The 15637-nt window shown below is 38.2% G+C and overlaps 1 protein-coding gene across 1 annotated transcript; it reads right to left on the bottom strand.

Moving 5' to 3' along the window:
• Window positions 1-7282: 7282 nt before the first annotated feature.
• Window positions 7283-9958, bottom strand: MSRA5 (Peptide methionine sulfoxide reductase family protein). Its single transcript, XM_079045964.1, has 4 exons — window positions 9535-9958; window positions 8868-8980; window positions 8600-8744; window positions 7283-7634 (listed from the first exon to the last, which is right to left on the bottom strand). Exons 1-4 carry the CDS (start codon window positions 9832-9834, stop codon window positions 7437-7439), a joined length of 756 nt encoding a protein of 251 aa, XP_078902090.1. The 5' UTR covers window positions 9835-9958; the 3' UTR covers window positions 7283-7436.
• Window positions 9959-15637: the final 5679 nt, after the last annotated feature.

Below are 15637 nucleotides of genomic sequence, written 5' to 3'. Positions count from 1 at the left end.
TGTAACATCCCAAAATTCAAGGCCAAAAATTTCGTTTTGACTAAGTTATAATATAAAACCATCAGTGATAAAACATTCATATTCATATCTCATGTCAAAACCAAAGTGTCAATAATCAAAGCATTCTATCATAAAACCATATCAGAGTGTAATCCCAAAGATATCATGTGCCCCTTCGGTATCTTTCACCCCCTACCACTATCACATAATAACATATCGTGATCATACTGCTAGGCATGCATGGGTACTATCTACCCCTTCGGTATCTTTCAACCGGTAACTATGAGCTATATCACCCATACCACTACTAACACATATGTCATAGCATCCTAGCACATAAAGCACATCAGATAACAACACACCAGATAATTATCACAAAGACAATTATCTAACAAATAACTCCTACTAGTGGGTCGGCATTGTGGCCGTAGACCCACTCCTACTGGGAGGTAACTCACCTCGCACTGCTGAAGTCCCGAAGACTCAACCCCATACTGCTGACGTCCCGCAGACTCAACCCCAGCTACTGGATGACAGATTCCCGGTCTGTCAATATCAAAACATCACCCAATTAATAATTGGGTTCCACTACATAACCATAAGTACATGCTTTGGGTAATTACTACATTACCCCTAGCTTGGCTTATTCAAGCCCAAGGCCCAATTCATAGGCCCAAAGTCGACTAGGACTCAAAGCCCAACTTATGGCCCAATTTTCCAAATTGGGCCCAAGCCTATACATGACCTTATTCTAAGGCCCAACATCATATATAATCATTAAGGCGCAGACTATGGCCCATCTATGGCCCAATTTTCCAAATTGGGCCCAAACCCCTTACATGGGCCTTACCCTAGGCCCCTTAAATATTCTAGTCCATTTGCTTGACTTTGGATGGCCCATTAATAACACAATCATCAAGGCCCAAAAGAAGGCCCAACAATACACCCATGTGAAATTAGGGTTTCACATAAAATGACGATTAGGGTTAAGTAAGAATCACTTAACTCATTAAGGACTTAATCCATTAAGTCCATCATTCTTCTAAATGATTCATATGGTGTGATTGGGCTTAATCACACAATTCCATTATTCCAATGGCCCACAAGTGGGTCTCAATAAGTCCAAGCCCATAAATCCAATATTAGGGTTTTCTAAACCCTAATTAGGGTTTCCAACCCACCTTAGCCCGATAGGCCCATTAGTTAACTCCTTGGATCCATTAGGGTCCATTAAGCCCATTAGACACATGTTTGGGCTTTTATGCCCATTAAGCCTCATTGGGCCCATTAGGGTTTCAAGGCCCATTAGGGTTTTAGTCCCTTGACCAAACATCCCCAAACTAGCAATCCCAACACAACTAAGCACACCGCCACCCGACACGGCGGACGGTGGCGGCAGGAGGTGGCAGCCACCACCCTAAGGTGGTGGTTTTCAATTTCATTTCATTATTCCATTTCCAATTACATCTTACAAGGCTAAAACTCAAGTAAAAATACACCAACTCACTAAGATAAACACACACATGGCGGCACATGGTGGCAGCCACCATGGCTGGCGGCCATGGTGGTTCTCTTCTCCATTCTCCGGCCAACAAAACACCCAACACAAGAACTACTAGTGGAGATACAACCACACACCTAATCTGTTACAAAACGACCCCAACCACCCACCTATGTTGACCGGAGCAGCAATACATTGCATAGGCGGCGGCAGCGAATCGGAAGGAGAGGGGTGGGGAGTCGTGACCCCGACTGGTGAACGGAAACGGCAACAATCACGCCCCACGAACTGCCCACTGCTCCGACGACCAAAGGCAGCCTTCAACAGTCACGGAATGGATGCAGCGGCGGCGCTTCTGTTGGTGCTACGGTCCCAACACGACGACAGCTTCCCCCATCTGGTGCCCAATCGCCTGTTACGGTGGTGCTTTCCCGACTACGTGTGACTGTCCGCGACAGGAACGATGGCGGTGAGAGAAAGAGAAGGAGAAGAACGGAGGAGGTTCGGTGGTCCTTGGCGGCGTACCAGCAGCGAACGACAGCCGTGAAGCTCAGCTCCTCAGGCTTCAGTAGACCTCCCGGATGCTTGCTACGATGGCTAAATAACAGCGACGGATGCGGCTTCCATGGTGGTTGCCTTCACCGGCAACAATGGTTCGCCGGTTGCTTGGTTAGTCGGAGAAACAAGGGAGTAGCGGCCGATGGTGGGAGGTATAAGGGTGGCGGCTGTCTCTCTTTAGGGTTAGGGTTTGAAGCGGGAGGGGTGACGGGTTATATACCCCGATCCCCCCAAACTTACCTTCATAATGACGAGTTTAACCCCTTCCTTCCCTTTTTCTTTCAATCTTAATCCAATATTTACCCTTTAGCCCTTGATCCCATAATTTCCTTTCATAATAAGTCCTGAAATTACCAACCAGCCCCTATCTTTTCAATTTAAGTCCATTAATTACCAAACGCACCCTAGCTTCTGAATTCCTTCTCAAATTAAATCCACAACTTACACTTTTAACCCCCAACTTCTAAAATTATGACAATTAGCCCTTCGAGACCATCCTTTGATATATAATTATTTATTTTAGGGCTACTAATCGTTCGTTAATTAATTTATTTAACTTAATAAATAAACGCGTGTTACAGTATGAAGGAGTTACGAATTGTTCGGGGTCATTTAACAGTCTAATCACCTCCTACTGTTAAATTCAAGATCGGTCGAGAATTAGCCAACGGAGTCAAAATTAACGTTGTAGATCTTGTTTTTACCTACACGTGGATATAAAGAATGTCGAAAACGGAGCTCGTATGCGAGAGTTATGATTTTTCTAAGTCGGGAGGCTGTTGTGCGAAATCGGGTGACGTGGCGAAATCATGGCTGTTGCTTCCTCCCCAAGGCTAGCCACCAGATGGTGACACCTGGCCTGGAACTCAACGAGTTGGAGGCCAACTCGACAAGTTTTGGTGATTTCCAGCCTATAAGTAGAGTGTCGGGGCACCCTCATTTCTCACACCTTCCAACTTCTCTTTCTCTCTCTAGAACCTCTCTCTAGCTCCCCTTAAGCCCCCTAAAGTCTAGGTAAACCCCTAGCGCCCGAAGGAAGCCCCGAGGCTCCAAAAGCCCCGAGAAAAGAGCCTTTCGGCTCAGAAACGCTGATCCAGCGAAGCCCGGTTTTCGAGAAAACCCGATGTTTTGTCGAAAGAAGTTGTTTTAAGTAAACGAAGCGCTGTCCGAGTACCAAGTCACCACCTTATCAGGTAAGTGCATAGTTACTTTCATCTTACACATAGATATGAAGTATTTTATATAATTTACGTGTTATGTGTGCCTATTATTTGAATACTTGCTTTCTATGCTGGATGAATAATTTGATACATGTTTTAAATAATTTAAACTGTATATGCATTTTATATCTATGAATATGGTTGGTAAAACATGGGTAGATGAATGATGAGAGATGAAAGATGAAAGATGATATGAGTGAACATTGGCAGCTATAGACTTAGTGCCTAACAAATAACATCGGCAGCTATGGAATTGATGCCTATCGAATAAACATTGGTAGCTATAGACTTAGTACCTGTTAGATAAACTTTGGTAGCTATGGACTTAGTACCTGTTAAATAAACGTTGGTAGCTATGGATTTAGTACCTATTAGCTGAACAGTGGTAGCTATGGATTTAGTACCCGATGAATGAACTTTAGCAGCTATGGAATTAGTGCTTTACGAACAAGCATTGGCAGCTATGGACTTAGTGCCTATCATATAAACCCTGGAAGCAATGGGCTTCGAAATGAACGAATGCAGGATAGATGATTCTTAGGGTAGATCCTTAAGAGTAAGGAAGATAATGGGGATGGGTAATTGGGTTGATTGTTTGATGTTTAAACATAATAATTAAATTATTGTGGGTTGAAAACCCTATGTACTCACCAGGTTTCCCAACCTGACCCACTCAAGCTTATTTGTATCACAGGTGTCGATATGAAGCTACTATACACTGAGGGATTTAAAAGAGATGAAGATCACTAGTGTAAATGAATGTAAGATCTGTTTATGCTTATGTTTCTGTATTGACGATGACATCCCAAATGTTTTAAAATGGATAAAAATACATTTCTTCGGAAATGCTTTGATAACGTATTTATCATGTTTTTCTGGGAACAAATTCCGCAACATTTTTATTAAAAGAGGTACTCTGATTTTTATAAAGCATAAACAAAATCGGTCTTTTCTGGCCGTGAAAATGGGGATATCACAAGCGCACTCACGACAAGTTACAGCCTTGGAGGTTCGACTATGGAAGTGGGAGAATATCACGATGGATTTCATTACTAAATTGCCCAAGACTGGGAAGGGTTTTGATGCTATTTGGGTGATAATGGATCGTTTGATGAAGAGTGCTCACTTTCTATCCAAAACCTGAGGGCTCTTCTATAGAGAAGCTGGTTGAGATCTATGTCCGGGAGGTGGTGGCTCGGCATGGGGTGCCGAATTCTATTGTGTTGGATCGGTATGTTCGTTTTACTTCCATATTTTGGAAGAGGCTTCACGAAGAATTGGGAACCCGATTGCATTTCAGTACTGCCTATCATCAGCAGACTGACGGGCAGAGCGAGCAGACTATTCAGACGCTCGAGGATATGTTGTGTGCCCGCGTCACTGATTTCGGTGGGAGTTGGGACTCCTACCTTCCTTTGGCTGAGTTTTCTTACAAAAACAGCCATCATGCCAGCATTGGTATGCCTCCCTTTAAGCTTCTGTATGGGAGGAGGTGTCAGAATCCTATTTGTTGGGGCGAGGTCATACAGAGAGTCATGGGGCGCACTGAGATAGTGCTCAAGACGACCGAGCTTATTCAGCAAGTCAGGCAAATATTGCTGACGTCCCAGAGCCGCCAAAAGAGTTATGTGGATTGACGATGCTCTGAGCTATAGTTTCAGGATGGAGATTTGGTGCTTCTGAAGGTATCACCCTAAATGGGTGTTATCCGCTTCAAGAAGCGGGGCAAGCTCGGCCCCAGGTTTATCGACCCTTTCAGAGTGTTAGCCCGTGTGAGCAAGGTGGCTTATCGGTTGGAGCTACCTGAGGAGTTGAGTCAGGTTCATGATATCTTCCATATTTCCCAGTTGAGGAAGTGTATAGCTGATGAGAGGGTTGCGGTTCCTTTGGAGGACATTCAGTTTGATGGTCGAGTGAATTACATTGAGAGGTCGGTGGCGATTCTAGATAGGAAGGTGAAGACCCTGAGGAACAAGGTAATGAACCTGGTCAAGGTTCAGTGGCAACAATGGAAGGGATCAGAGTGGGCTTAGGAGCCCGAGGTGGAGATGCTTGAGCATTACCATGAACTGTTCCTTGAGGCTGACTTCGAGGGCAAAGACTAATTCTAGTGGGGGAGATTTGTAACACCCGTTATCACATAATTTTACTTTTCTGTCTTTTATGTTTTAAAGTTTGCATATATGGCCCTTACGTCAGGCGTACAAAACGTACGTCGGGTGTAAGTCAGCAAAGATTTGGCGGGTCAAGACTCGAGTACGCTGAGCGTACATATAGGTACGCCGGGCGTACTCATGTTTTCTCCAAACCCTAATTCCTTTGTGTGTGACCACAATTTAAGCAACATAAACCCTCTTGGACCTTCTCATGACCAGCCTCCGTATTCTCCAAACCTTAAAATCGAACCCTAGTATGTGAAAGAGAGTTTTGAAGCTCGGAAAGTTATTCTTATGTGCTTGGTTTTAGAAGGAAGATCTTTCAAGTGGAGATGGTGCATTCTAACTTGTATGTCCAGAAACTCAATCTTCTTGTGCACCTTTTCAAGGTTTGAATCTTCGAGCTTGTCTAATTAGATCTTGCTTGGTCTTGTATTTTGGTCCTTCTGTCCCAAAGCTTGGATCTTTGTGAGTATGGAGTACTCCAGAGTTATTAAGTTGTCCTTTCAGATATTCTAAGGTGTCGTGAGTCATAAAAATGTTAGCTTGGTCTCTTCTTTTCTTTCATGCAAGAGTTGATGGGGTTTTTATGAAGTAAAAGTTATGGGTTTTGAGTTGTAGCTCTTTCTAGCCATGCAAAGGCTTAAAGTCAGAGACTTTATGGATTAATACATTCTTTAAGGGCCCAATCTGTGTTTGGAATAGATGTCTTTATAGATTAAGACGTTTGCATGAAGAATGTGAGAACAGCGTGCGTACGTTGCGCGTACGCTTGCCTACGCTATCCTTATGCGAGCTCGTTTTCTGGTGATGCGCTCTACGCTCAGCGTAGAACTAATTATGCCGAGCGTACTGAGTGAATGGGAGAGGTTTGTGAGGGGTAAAATGGTCTTTTACTCTAAGTGTGTGGACTAGACCTGTCTTGGGCCTTAGTAGTGTGTGTGTGGGAAAATACCTTAATTACTAATTAAGGTTAATTGGTGTATTTAATTAGGCGGAGTCTAGTTCCGGTAGTTCGGGTGTGAGTTCTATCAGTCATCAGTGTCAGGTGAGTCTCCTCACTTATTCTTACATGTGTGATAGAATAGTTGTATATATGTGATGACCAGCTGGTCCGGATGTTATTAATGTGTTTGTGTTGTTTATATGTGATTGAGACTTCGGTTAGTCTCTATGTTGCTGATCACCCACAGGATATGCTGTTTGCCCACTGAGAGTTCCGATAGTCTTCAGGGTTGCTAATAACACATAGTTTTTTTATTATTAATTTTTTTTATGATTTTAATTAAAAAAAATGTAAAACAAATTAAAAAGGGTATAAAAGTATTTTTATGGGGTGAAAGAGTATTTGTTAAAAATTTTGGAACCATGTGGACTATCTATGAAGTTTTTTTCAACTTAGAGATTATGTCAGATTTCTAAAAACCACAAGAAACATTTATACAGGTTTGTCTAAATCGTCATTATCTTGATTGTTTGATCCATTGTTGGACACAAGTCCAATTCGTTAATGTCACCCTCGTCGTTAATGTCACCCTCATCTATTTCAATAATTAGCGATAAAATTCTCATTTTTTATAATTATTTGCACCGTATCGAAACCGATACAATCAACACCTATTTATACTAAGTTTTGGTAGTAAGAGGTAAAATCCTCATTTTTGTAAATAAAAAAAAATCTTTTTTATTTTTTTATTTTTTTATTTTTATTTTTATTTTTTTTCTAATCCAACTCCAAAACCCGACCTGATAATAACAACCAGATAAAAATCCGCTAAAAAAATAAATAATCCATTTTTCAAAATCTAACCCCTATCCAACACCGTATTTTAGAATAATCGGTTCAGTTTAATTTACTTCCAATTCCCTAAACAAATTTCAATTCTTTCCAAAACATTCTGTCAAAATACAAGAGTATAAAAACCCTCCAAAATATGAACTCAAGTAGTTAAAAAGATACAAAATACATATGACCCCATCAACATATTATTATAATAGGTACTACACTTGTCTTAAAATGGGCCACCCTTTTCTGATAATTTCATTAAGTTTTCCATCAATTCGGGTTTGGATTCTTGGTGGACATAACTCTGCTGCATACCCGTTTAGCTTTGCCGCCAATCTTGATTTCTCCAATTCTTCTTCCACCAAATTTCCAATCACTTGAAGAAGGAATGGGTTTCGTTTTAGCTCAAATTTCTGCAAAAGTCAACGTAAGTCAAAGACAGAATCCAAATCCTTCAAATTCTATGTTTGATGGATTTTACTTATTCTCCCATATTATTTAACCTTATATTTTGTGTTTTTTTTCAGATTAAACCTCATCTTTATTTTTTTAATGAAAAAGACCTTGTACTTTTTCATTTTTTTCCGAAAAACCCTCAACTTTGTGTTTTTTTTTTCCGAAAAAAAACCTCAACCTTCTAAATGTTTCCAAATAAGTCCTCAACTTTTTTAGTTTTTTCTGAAAAAACTCTTATATTTTAAAAGTTTTTTTTTGGGAAATCTCCGATAAAGTCCCAATATTTTGGGTCAGTTTACTGTTTAATCCTAATTTTTATTTATTGAACAGAAAAATCCCAATTATTTTATATTTTGTCGAAATTAACGAAACAGTCCTTTATTTTTTCAACATAAAATGGTTGATTATCGTATAAAATTAGATAATTGGGACTTTTCTGTTGAAAAAATAAATGTTAAGATTAAACTGCAAACTGAACCAAAATATTGGGACTTTTTTATAGAAAAATGACTAAAAGGGCCGGAATGGTAAAATGAAAAAAATGCAAGGTCTTTTTCATGAAAAAAATAAAGTTGAGGTTTAATCAAAAAAAAAAAAAAAAAAAAAAAAAACATGTAAGGTCTTTTATGAGATTAACATTAACCATATTACTTATATTGAAATAGATAAAAAAGAAAGAAAAAATTATACGTTCACAAACTGATATTGAATTATAAATACAAAATCTAAAAATTATTCAACTTATATTTTTGAATTCCATCACACGTGTAATTATCTATCATTAATCCATCACATATGTAATAAATTACAAAACACAAATCAACAAGCATAATTATTTTGTTTTTTTATTTCTAAAAAAGAAAGTGTGATGTTGCATGAATAAATTTAACTTAATGTGGAATTGAATCAAAGAAAAACAAACCTGGTGTTCAGCTTCTGCAGGATAAAAGGTTTCAAGCTGTTGAATTTGTGTAGTTACAATACTACCCCTTGACTTAGTTTGCTCTCTCTCTTTGCTCACTACAGCCAATCTGGACTCCTCAGTTCCATTAACAAAAATAATAGACCTGTTTAACAAAAATAAAAATAAATAAATAAATAAAAACATTTGGGAAGTTGGAATTCTGATAATAAACAGAAAAAGAAATTGAAAGTATAATGCTATAATTACAAGGGCAATATGGTCACACCTGTATTGGTTGCCAACATCAGGACCTTGACCAAAGACTTGCCTAGAGTCATGGCTAGACCAGAAGACCTCCAAAAGTTGCCTGAAATTAATCACCCGAGGATCATATTCAATCTGCAGAGAGTTCATGGAAGACCATGATGCAACTTCCCTTAAAACATTTCCATAAATTGTCTCAACATTTATATCATATTATCAAGATTAACATTCTAACACATAAACATTATGCACCATTTGATGAACACAATGAAGATGGTTCTTTATATATCACTAAAGAGGTACATGAATCAAACCAAAATTCTTGGGTTTATACAAATTAATCAGTTGTTGTAGTTATTATATATCAATCTTTATAGAAGCCTTGTTAATAGAAGAAATGGAGCTTTGTTAATGTCAGACCTAAATAAACACTCCAATTTCTTTGTTCCGCAAGCAAACGATTAGGTTAAGCAAGGGTGGCCTATGAGAAGCTATAAACTATGTCCCTTAACACATCACCATCACCAAATCAAATTGGAATTCTCATAATCAAACTAAAGGTATATACAAGAACTTTATCATAGAGACATAAAATTAGGCATGGAATTCTGAAATTAACTTGAGGTCAACTGTGAAATAAAATGGAAATGTAAACGATACTGATTACAAAGGTAGCAAAATATACATACATGTACGGACTCGGCGTGATCACCTAAGCTTCGGTATTCGGGATTGGATTTGGATCCACCGGCGTAACCAACAGTGGTTCTCACAACGCCATCTAAGCAACCGAACACGGATTCCGACCTCCAGAAGCTTCCTAGAGCGAAAACGGCTGTCTTGAGAAGCTCATCGGGAGGATCTCCACTGACCTGAGAAATCGGATTTGGAAACCTTATCCCGAGAGTTACATCAGCTGGCACTATAATGCCGATAATAAGATATGATAATAGTTGATAAAATGGAGGGAGCTTCATTTGGGTTCGCATGTGATTATCCGGCGGAGGGAGAGAAAATGGTGATCGGAGGTAATTTCCGATCGATTTGGATCGATCTCCGATTAGGAAGGCGGTATGTTTGGTTGGGGTAAACGGAACAATGTGCTTAGTTAATTATTCCTTATTTCCTTTTGAATCAGAATTCGATATATTACGGATAGGCCCCTATACTTTTTATATTTTATAAAATATCACTACTACAAATGTTACCATCATGTAATCGGTACGACCCCTCGTACACCTAATACCGCACACCGCGGTATGTGACTTGTCACCGTGGTGTGTGGTAAACACCACATCGACCCATCTTGTTCTACCTCGGTAAGTATGTTGCACATTATGGTTTCACCACATGTTTTTTTTCTTTTGAACGTTGGAATCAACCGTTGGCTTCAACGGTTATTTTTTATTTTTTATTTTTTTAAAATTTTTCTATAATTTAACATTCTTATTTTTCATTTTAAATCACAAAACATACACCAAACACTCTATATATTTTACAATAGTGTTATTTCAAAATAGCATCATCTTCATCCACATCGTCAGATGCGTTGGCATTGTGGGAAGCGGTGTTTATCGGGGACGTCATGCTCACAACACATGCTTATTTACAAGAAAATGAAGGTGAAATTTCACGTCCAAAAGCAAGAAATCCTGCTTACAGAGAAATCGTGAAGTCAGACACAACCAACTTGTGAACGACTCATTTGCCGATGATGCAGTGTGCACGGAAAAATTCGTACATCGATTCCAGATGATTAGACGTCACATACTATTTTACTATGTTGCGATTATTTTTTTTATATTTTTAATTTAGTATGTATCTTTTTTGATTAATGAAGTATTTTCCTTTTATTAATTTTATATAATTACATTTTATTCAATTAAAAAAAATGTGGTAAAGTGTGGTATGACACCCACTAATTTTGTAGACGAGGGAAAATGAAGTGATGATGATGTGACAGTGCAGTAGTATGGTATGTTGTGGTATGACACCCACCGGTCTAAATGCTTGTTTTGATATTTGCATATTTGTATATTTTATCATTGAACGGAAAAATTGATTACGAGAATTCTTTAAATTTTAAAATTCGTCTTAGGTAACTCGAATTAAGAAACTAGTTAGATTTGCATTAAGGACGATATAAGCTAAACTTCTATCATTACTTAGACCTTAATAACATGATTTGTCTAATTAGGGGAGGTAGATGTTGACACTGACCTAGTAGAGAAACTATGTCACTTGGATTATTTCCTACATATACAACCAATACTTGTAGAATATGAAAATAATAGACAGGAAAACACAAGTTAGCTTCAACACATAAACATGAGGGAATCAGATTTGGAGCATATGGATTGAGAACCTTCAAAATGGGACAAAAGAAAAAAAAAAGGGGGGGTGGAGTAAGCAAGTATGATTAGTAAAATAATACATGGAAAACACAAGATACAAGAATATGTGCAAGAAGTATGTATTAACAATACATAACAATGACAAAAACGTAGAAAACGGCGATGTTAACCTTCTACCTTGATGTGTATTCTACACATCCTCCTGTCTAAGGTAATATGCTTTGAAATCGAGCTACTCCATTTGCGGCATGTCACATCCCTAAACCAGACGGCGGAAACGTCCGGGGGTGGAGGACTTCATTTGTAGTATCACAACACATGCATCATAGTAATCAAAGTACAAACAACCATTGCATTTAAAAGTAAAAGTATTTACATGTGTTCAATCACTGTATATTGACACCAAAATAGTTATAGCAAAATACAAAAGATATGACTCAAAATAGCTCCATCTTCTCAAAAAGCTCGGGGAGTACCTGTTTATTGTTTCCCTGAGAATACAAGTAATTTGAAAAGAGAGTATCAACATAAAGTTGAGTGAGTGCATAAGTATTTATGTTTAAAAGTATGTTTTCTATTCCATGAATCTGTAAGCTGTTCTAGAAAATCCTATATTTTCTGATGTATATGAAAAGTAGTTTTAATCTCATAAAACCGTTCTTTTTGTAAACCATTGTTCTGTGTTTGTATTCTTTTGGTAAAACTTGTAAAAGTGAGTGCGTCTGGTTCCACCAGTTGTTATTGTAAACTGTATTATAATATTGTAAAATGTATCTCTGTAAACTAGTACTTTGAAAATGTACTCATGTTTTAGTCAATTATACACTAGCATATTGTTAATATCATTTTAATAAGTTATTATAACCATACTGAGACTAGATGGCCTGAAACAAACGCTTTGTAGGCGTTTAAACTGTTGATAACAATTGTCACTCATTGGCATGTATGCCTGACTATAGTTAGCAGCCTGAGTGCGAGGTTGTCAATCCCAATATAGATCTACACACAACTTGTTTCGATCCCCTGACTGGAGATTCTGGTTATAATATCAGGACATTAACTATATTGTTTAAATGAATTAAACAACCTGAATCAAATGACTCATAAAAAGCATATAGACGTTACATGTATAATAGTTATGAAAACCCAATCATCCTGAAATAATGATTGATTGTATATTCCTGATTTAGTATTCTTAATATGTATTTGGAAGTTGTATATCCTTGATTAGTTTTAAATCAAACCCTTGTCTCTTGTAAAATGGTGTATTCTAGTATACTTGAATTATGAATTAATGTTCTATGTATCATAAATTATACCTATTATAATTTATATGTACTTTCTGAGTTTGGTATTAACTGATTTTGAATGTAAAACATTTTCTCAACATGTTACAAAGGGTATTTAAACTTAATGAAATAACTTTTATATTTATATACATATATAATTATATATAAGTAAAATTTGACCGACATTCGGACAAATAACCGATACTATAAGCCCACATTTAAACAAGGAAAAGAACCCAAAACGAGTTATCAGTCCTAAGCCTTTTAAATCTTATATATATATATATATATATATATAAATATGATTTTTGGGGAAAAATATAAGTTTATAAAAGAGTTTAATATTTTGAAATATTTTTGATGACTTAATGTCATTTTATCACAAATTGGAATTTATTTGTTTGTAACACAAAATTTTTATGTTATACTTGTATTCCCCTCTTTAAACAGTAAAAACTATTAAAATACGGGGGTATGAACTCACTTGATATGTAGTGATTTGGATAACATTTCGTTTTCTGGAAATGAGTTTATTTGATGAAAACCCGACTTTACTCGGACAGAGTTTCGACTGGAGAATGTTGTTTTTCTCAAGAATCTCGGGGCTTCAGGGCTTGCTTTGGGTTTTAGATATGATACTGGGGCTTGGGGGTTGTAAGTAAGTTTGTGGGAGTGAAAGAGGTGAAAAGTATGAGAAAATGGTGTAAAAATGGTGTTAGAACCGGAGGATCTCACACCTCCTTTTATACCCTGCGAGGGTTCGGCCGAAGGGGGAAGGGTGGGACACGCGTTTCGCATGCGAGAGGTACATGAGTCCGAGCTTGGAAGACGCCACCGCGAAGCCACGCGTCGGAACCGGAGTGGGTCGCGCTTCAGATGCGAGGAGGAGGCGACACACGTCGGATTTCGCTTGGACCGCGCCTTCGGTCGAATCAGAAGAAGACATGGAGCGGACACGAGGAAGCCTCGCATGCGAGGTGACGTGGCCGAACCCCAGCCATGCGAATTTTCCCGGTTTTCAATATTTTTCGATTTTTGTGCCCAAAACTTGCGAAATTCGTAACTTTCCCATACGAGCTCCGTTTTCGACGTTCTTTATATGCACGCGTAGGTGAAATTATAATCTACGACTTTCGTTTAGACTTTGTCGGCTAATTTTGAATTTATTTTTAATATTATTATTTTTAACAGGCCGGGACAGGAAAATCCGTTAAAAATTCATAACTTCTTTATCTGAAGTCCGTTTTCGTCTGTCTTTTTACCGTTGTACTAATATTGACGAGACCTTAGATTCTCGTTTAGGTTGTGTCGGCTAAAAATCATTCGCTCTTTATTTCGAGTTTTTAGTTGTATACTGCTATAATGAACTTTAGAAAAATCATAACTTCTTCATACGAAGTCAGATTTTGATGTTTTTTTTATGGAAGTTCTCGGTTTAAAATTTTCTACAACTTTCATTTAGATTGTTAGGCTAAAAATAATTTTATTGAAAACTCACTTTTTACGCTGAACAGTGTTTTGCCGGTTTTGTCACGGATCTTCGATTGGTCATAACTTCTTTATTATAACTCAGATTTTAGTGTTCTTTATATTTTTGGAAACCTTGTTACAATCTCTACCACTTTGTTCATCCCAATCAAGATTATTTAATACTTCATTTTTAGGGTCAATTATGTAGATGTACATAATATGCTAAAATTTATCTTTATTATTTTCAAAAGAACTACAAATTGACCTATATTATTACATAGGTTTGAAATAACGGTTTGTTACATTATCCCCCCCCCCCCCGTTAGAGAGAATTTCGTCCCGAAATTAGCATTACAGATAGACTAGGGAAAAAGATGTGGATATTTCTGTTGCATTTGATCCTCCCGCTCCAAAGTGAATTCAGGTCCCCGTTTTGCATTCCAACGAACATTCACTATCGAGATACGACTTTGTTGGTTTTCTTAACTTCCCTGTCTAGAATCTCTACGGGTTCTTCCACAAAGTTGAGGCTCTCGTTTAACTCGATTTCCTCGAGTGGGATCATAAGAGTCTCGTCGGATAGACACTTTTTCAAGTTCTAAACGTGGAAGGTAGGATGAATGTTACTTAGTTCTTGGGGTAGTCGAAGTTTGTAAGCTACAGGACCGATTCTGGCAAGAATCTCGAATGGTCCTATGTACCTTGGATTCAGTTTGTCACGCTTTCCAAAGCGTATCATGCCCTTCCATGATGAGACCTTTAACAAGACGCGGTCACCAACCTGGAATTCCAAGGGTTTTCTCCTTTTGTCAGCGTAGCTTTTCTGTCTATCTCTAGAAGCTTTAAGTCGCTCCCGAATTTTTACGATTGTCTCTGTAGTTTATCGAATAATTTCTGGACCAATGAGAGCAATGTCAGGAGTTTGACCTCTAGCTAGCTACGTGTCACCCACTTCAGCCCAGCACAAAGGTGATCTGCACTTGCGGCCATAGAGGGCTTTGAATGGAGCAGCCGTTATGCTAGTGTGATAACTGTTGTTATAAGAGAATTCAAAAACGGGTAAATGAGTATCCCATGCCTTTCCAAAGTCTATCACGCAAGCTCGCAACATGTCTGCTCATGTTTGAATCGTCCTCTCACTTTGTTCGTCGGTTTGCGGATAATAGGCTGTACTCATGTCCAGCCCAGTTCCCAGAGAGTTTTGTAAAGATTGCCAGAAACGAGAAGTGAATCTACTATCTCGGTCAGAAATAATATATATTGGCACACCATGCAGTCTAACAATCTCCTTGAGGTAAGTTCTTGTTAGCTTCTCCATCTTGTCGGTTTCTTTTATTGGCAAGAAGTGTGCGGATTTGGTTAATCTATCGACGATTACCCAAATAGTATCATAACCACCTGATGTTTTGGGTAACTTTGTTATGAAATCCATTGTAATCCGCTCCCACTTCCATTCAAGGATTTCAGGTTGTAATAAACCTGAAGGTTTCTGGTACTCTACCTTGACTTTGGCACAAGTAAGGTACTTGACCACAAAAGTAACGATTTCGGCCTTCATGTTAGGCCACCAGTATAGTTTCTTGAGGTACAGATACCGCTTGTCTGAACCTGGATGAATGGAGTATCGGGTTTTGTGTGCTTTATTCATAACCACGTCTCTGTAACCACCGAAATTTGGT

The sequence above is a fragment of the Lactuca virosa genome, chromosome 4, assembly GCF_052849685.1.
Source record: "Lactuca virosa cultivar CGN04683 chromosome 4, Lactuca_virosa_CGN04683_v6, whole genome shotgun sequence".
Taxonomy (NCBI): Eukaryota; Viridiplantae; Streptophyta; class Magnoliopsida; order Asterales; family Asteraceae; genus Lactuca; species Lactuca virosa.
The sequence above is the reverse complement of the archived record's forward strand: the minus strand, read 5'-3'. Positions and strand labels throughout refer to the sequence as shown.